The sequence below is a fragment of the Carica papaya genome, chromosome 6 (assembly GCF_054855325.1).
Source record: "Carica papaya isolate Zhongbai chromosome 6, ASM5485532v1, whole genome shotgun sequence".
Classification (NCBI taxonomy): domain Eukaryota; kingdom Viridiplantae; phylum Streptophyta; class Magnoliopsida; order Brassicales; family Caricaceae; genus Carica; species Carica papaya.
The window spans coordinates 30,744,365-30,749,976 of NC_142314.1; the positions used below are offsets into that span (position 1 = coordinate 30,744,365).

The window sequence follows — 5,612 nt, forward strand, 5'->3', positions numbered from 1 at the left end:
GTTAGTCTCCCAAGACCGACACCGGCTGCCGACCCGACTCCACCACCTCGGCTTCCTCGGACGCCACCGGCGTTGGTGATAGGTGAGAGGAGGGGGGAGATTATGGTGCTTGGGTTTCTTTTTAATCGTCTGCATATATATATATATATATATATTAACACTATTATATTATTATTTACATTTAATTTATAATTTAATGAATATAAAAATATAAATGAATAAACTTGATGTAAAAATTATGAATACATACATATAATATTTATATAATCTGTGTTAAACATATTGTTAGTAATAAAATTTTTTTCCAAGTGCTCGTCATATTTCAACACAAATTGTAAGAATTGATATGAATAATTTCAAATAATACATGAACTTATGAATTAGATATCATTTTTATTTATATCCAAATTTCAAATAATGATTTCTTTAGTTATCTATAACATTAGTATAAAATTTTTAAAATATTTTATCTATAATATTTTTATTAAAATATACGTGTGTGACGGTAAATTTAGATTAATAAATTAAGTTTTGACCTCATGATTCAATTCTATTAATGAGTCTATGTCAAAAGAATAAGTTTTGATGCTTATTTTGAATCTTATTTCAATAGTTATGTCACATATCACTTTCCCCCCAACATAACATGAATAATTTGTGAATTACATTAGTAAATTATAATTTGGATAAAGATATAGTCTTATCATGTATAATATAAGATTCTTATCTTTATTCATATTGTATTAAGTACTAGATCTAATTATATTTCAACACATTGTATGCAAACTTTAGATTTCATACCATGTAGTTTGCTAAGTCTAATATTACCATGTGCCAAATTATGTTCATACCTAGGCGCAATACCATATTTCAGGTCGGAAAAGTGCCTTCAATGAATGAAGGCATACCTAGCTTAAGTTAAAGATTATATAACATCGTTTGGGTCAAACTAACTGATTATGCTCCTAGTTAACTCAATGCTCAATAGCAAGTCTAAAACTGTTACCCGTGTCTAGTCATGTCTGGGATAGATTCCAGACTTACAGTTTAGGATTTCCAAAAATCAGTTAGGCCAATTTGTACCTTCAGGCAGGTTGTTCTTGAGTTCATGTTCTCAATATGATCCAATCTAAAATGTGTCCGAGCTCAAAATGTCAACATAAGAAATCCGCAGTGGACCAAAAAAGAAGCTGCAGTTTCCAACCAACTAAAGCCGAAATAGGCTGAATCATATTTGTGCAGTCCAAAAAGAAGGCAACATAAAAGAATATGGAAACAAAAAAGCAAATCCAATGATCCTTTATATTTCTTTTTCCTCGTTTAACTTTTAGAAAAAGAAAATCTCATTGAATATATGGATTTCAGAACAGGAGATAATCCTCTCCCTTGCCTTAACCTCTAAATTTTTTGTCGCTAGTGAAGTTCCCTCCAAACTTCATGTACACCACAAAAGACTTCACTTCATAAATTAGTGCTCTCTCCCTTCCCTTCAACTATCAAATATTCGGTGTGACTAACATTCAATCGCACGTTCTTGTACACAAACAAAATTAGTGACAACCAACCACGCTTTACTTTGTACATCTATTTCTATTTTTCATTATCTTCTTTTCTACTGCCGTCACTATTTTCTACTATCTTTACATCATTAGATTTTTCCACATCATCCACAATCTTTTCCTCAAACTCTTCTTCCTTAATATCATGTATTACCTGAAGAAGTTCGCAAGGAGTAGCAGCTGGGTCAAGCTCCCGGCAACCTTTTGGAGCATTGGCAGCTTCTTGACCTGTAAGCAAGTAGGAAGGGACCTGATGAGAGAATTGGAACATTTCCTCTCTTGGAATCCTCCTAATTTCTCCTGCGTCTAAGTGCCGGTGAAACACAGTCTTGAAACCAGCAACCTTGACCAAGGGGGCAACTCTCACCCCCAATTCTTCATTGTAATCTTCAAGTACTTCGACCATGCTATACTTGTGTATCACTTCATCCGCTGTGAGCTCATTCCAGTCAGGAGACCAGTTCCTATAGAGTGCCCAAACATCCCCTTTCCTTGGATATATAGAAATTGTTCCACGACTGCCCTTTGTCCACCTAACCTTGTGTGAAAAAGAATTGAGAGAGCTATAGATTTCATGTTTTCCCACTCTGAACTCCCCACAGGTTTTTGAGAAACCACAACCAACCCAGTTTAGCAAGCCCAATTCGCTGTTAGTTTTTGAATTAAGCCAACTAATTCGCATCTTGAATGGATTTAAAGATATGACATTTTGAATCATTGCATAATACCGAGGCATCCCATCATCATTATCATATGCAGCCCATATCTGATTCTCAGCAAAAGAATTTTCAGTTCGATCCTTGTCAAAGTCATGGAAATCTGGATCCTGAACATTTATGGACAGCATTTCTATAGTTTCTGGGTCTTTAATGGAACAAGTGCCAGGAGCAGACCTGATGCAGCAAGCTTCATCCCTCCCATCCGGGGATTCAGCTGACTTCTTTTGATCACATGCTTCCACTGAAGATTTTTTACCTTCTTCTTTCATATTCACTTTCTCAGTCCCATTTCTCTCTTCATTCGTTGCAGTTCCGGTGCTGTTTCTGGAACTAGATTCTTGTAATTTCTTCCGAATTTCTTTCTTAACTTTCTCCATCAACAGGCTTTGAATTTCGAGCTGCATATCCTTTGTGTTATTGGATTTGGCACTTGCATTTACTTTAAATGTTTCAAAATAACCTTGCTTAGACGCCGATAAATTACCTATGCTAGCTCCTCCCATTTCACCACCCATGTGATTGGTAATATTGCTTGCTTGGGAGTTAATGTCTTCCGTGCCTTTCCTTCTTTTTGCTGAATTATTAGCTGACGAACTACCACTGGATCGTTTAGAGGAATGCTGCTTTCGGTGCAAGGCCTCTTCTCTTTTTGTAGCTGACTGTGCTTCCTCACGCTCTCTCTTCACTTTCTCATATGCCTGCTGGACCACAGTAGCAGCTTGCGCCGTCGCTGAAGCAGTGCCAGCCCTAGAAAATGGTCCCCATTGGAAGTTGGTTTGACCATAGGAATCAGAAACATTAAAGGCACCATTGTTTCTTTCTGAAAACGTTGTGCTTTTGCTGGGTGCTTGATTTGAGTGCTGTTGCTGCTGAGGGAAGTTCCAAGGAGCAGGGGACTTAGGGCCATTTATAGTCGGCGGAGGTATCTCTACAGCCAAAAATGGCTCATGACAGTTGGGACACAGAAGATTATGATGAAGATAGACTCTGAGATACTCATATTGCATCTTGCAAGAATGGCACACAGTCCAAAAGGTACTTGGTTTTGGTTTATGAGATGAAGCAGGAGTTGTAGAATGACTGGCCCGTGATGTACTTTTGGGAACCCTCACATTTGAAGTACTTCCTTTGGGGAAGTGCTTGAAATTGTTGGCACTGGTACTCATTGATGAGACTCCACTTGAATTTGGAACCTTATTAAATACCTTATTCTTCCTCCTTTGATCATATGCTACTCTCCTAGACTTATCAGACAACACACTCCATGCCTCTGAAATATATTTAAATGCCCCATCAGCTCCTATAGCTTTGTTTTTATCAGGGTGAAGCATTAGAGCCAGCTTTCTATACTGTTTCCTCACTGCTTCATCGTCAGCTTGAGGACTCACCCCAAGTATTGAATACCAATCTACTTCCCCATTTATCTTATTTGTGGCAGATAAATGAATATCAAGAGTTGCTAACAGTGGTGAAATACCGTCAAGTCCAGGATACAGATTTTGGGCCTTCAGAGCAAATTTCCTAGCACCCACAATGTCCTTTGCAATAAACTTCTTCTCAGCAATCTCTTTTGCTCTGGTGGCCTCATCTTTGTTGCATTCCATTTCCCTTCCCTACCCTAATCACTCTTCTTTTTCCCCACGCAAGATTTAAACAATTCCAGTCAGCTACTGATCAATATGGCAAATTCTCCGTCTACTTCAAAAGGCAACAACACCCTCCATACTTCACGAGGAATAGCACATAAACAATTCAAACCAGAAAGCCACATTAGACAGCGTGACAGAATGTCAAAACAAAACTTAATCAGAAAAAGGAGCATATATACAGATAGCATAAAATTGAAAGCATTAACCATCCTCGTAAAGAAGACAGCAAGTTTAAAGTCAAAGACATCTCCCATGTTTTTATTTCGACCACATGCAATCACATAATAATCAACATGTTCAGGTACTCACCCACGAAAAAAATCATATCAGTTAAAACCAAAAATAAAAGAAACGAATAAAACAGACTTCACCAACTCAATCTCGCCAGTGAGAACTGAACTGGCAATTGCGAATACAAAAATATACGTCAGAACAACAATGACGAACATCAATGTTATCTATACTAGAAAGTAATATCGAGAATCAATCCAAATTAAAACTGAACCACGTAATCGAGTTGTCAGTAATCAAATTCAATTTAGTACTAAACCGTTTAACAGTAAAGAAGAATCACGATTATCGAAACCAGACCCTAATTTCAAAACTTTGAGACGTAAGCTTATGATTGTCGTTTGTGGATCGGTGCGAAAATGGAGCAACAGATAAAAAGAGAGAACAAGATTTAGATACAAGAATGAAACTTACGAAATAGAAAGAGCCGGGTCGTTTGATGGGATTTTGAAATCACAGAGTCACCATGGACACACCTCCATCAAGAAATTTTTTCTTTCTATTATGCCCCTCTTTTCCAACCCAAATCTTAAAGTCCCCCCAAAATCTGGACCTTTTTGTCAAAAACTTTACATAATCCCAAAAATATACTCACAAAATCGTGGGTGATGTATGGGCTTCTCATTGTCTTCAACTTATTTATGCCAACCCTAACCCATCCTTTCTTGATTGTCTCTGCAAAAACTTAACCATGGTTAATTTTTTACTCCGGTTCACAACATTACCAAAGCTAGGGTGATATTTGGAGTTACATATAATTAAAAAATTATTAAATATAATGGAAAATATTAGGGAATAAAATTTTCATCCCTCAAATTTTATATAAATTTGTTATATAACTAGCCAGTAGTGTTATCATATTAGGTCAAGTTATCATATAATAATTAATATTTTTAGTTAATTATATAAAATACATGTATTTGCATTTATGGTCATTAATACATAGACGATATAATATATAGAGATAATTCAAAAGCTAGACCTTGGTGTTACCACGTTAAGCCAAATCAAAATATAGTAATTAATACCTTTTTTAATTCATAATAGAGAAAAATATTTACTTGTATTTACTTCACTAATATATATTGTGTATAACATTTAATAATAAATTTTTACTAATGATAAAAATAATTTTTTTGTTATTAATAATATTTAAATTATATAAAAGAGCATGTATTTGAATTTATAATTATTAATATACTTATATTATATACTTCAGAGATACTTAATAATGATTGGGACATGTTCTTGTAATTAATAACAATTTATTTTTTATTTTTATCTTATTTATTTTATAAATAATGTGTATTCAAATTTATCATGTGTGACTATTTACAATATTATTGTAATTAATATTTTTAAATTTATATTTGATAAAAAGGATACAAATTAAT

General features: G+C 34.9%; 1 protein-coding gene across 2 annotated transcripts; it reads right to left on the reverse strand.

The window, feature by feature from the left end:
- Positions 1–1,270: 1,270 nt before the first annotated feature.
- On the reverse strand, positions 1,271–4,836 carry LOC110816031 (DNAJ heat shock N-terminal domain-containing protein). Of its 2 annotated transcripts, none has more exons than XM_088223124.1 (2): positions 4,633–4,836; positions 1,271–4,003 (listed from the first exon to the last, which is right to left on the reverse strand). In XM_088223124.1, the coding sequence occupies exon 2, from the start codon at positions 3,880–3,882 to the stop codon at positions 1,591–1,593; it is 2,292 nt and encodes a 763-aa protein (XP_088079250.1). In that variant the 5' UTR covers positions 3,883–4,003; positions 4,633–4,836; the 3' UTR covers positions 1,271–1,590. The 2 variants fall into 2 exon arrangements, with proteins under 2 accessions (XP_088079250.1, XP_088079251.1); XM_088223125.1 differs by lacking the exon at positions 4,633–4,836 and adding an exon at positions 4,519–4,626.
- Between the last annotated feature and the right edge of the window lie 776 nt (positions 4,837–5,612).

Excerpts from the sequence above, each read along its gene's own strand:
- LOC110816031 (XM_088223124.1), bottom strand. The coding sequence starts at position 3,882 with ATGGAATGCAACAAAGATGAGGCCACCAGAGCAAAAGAGATTGCTGAG.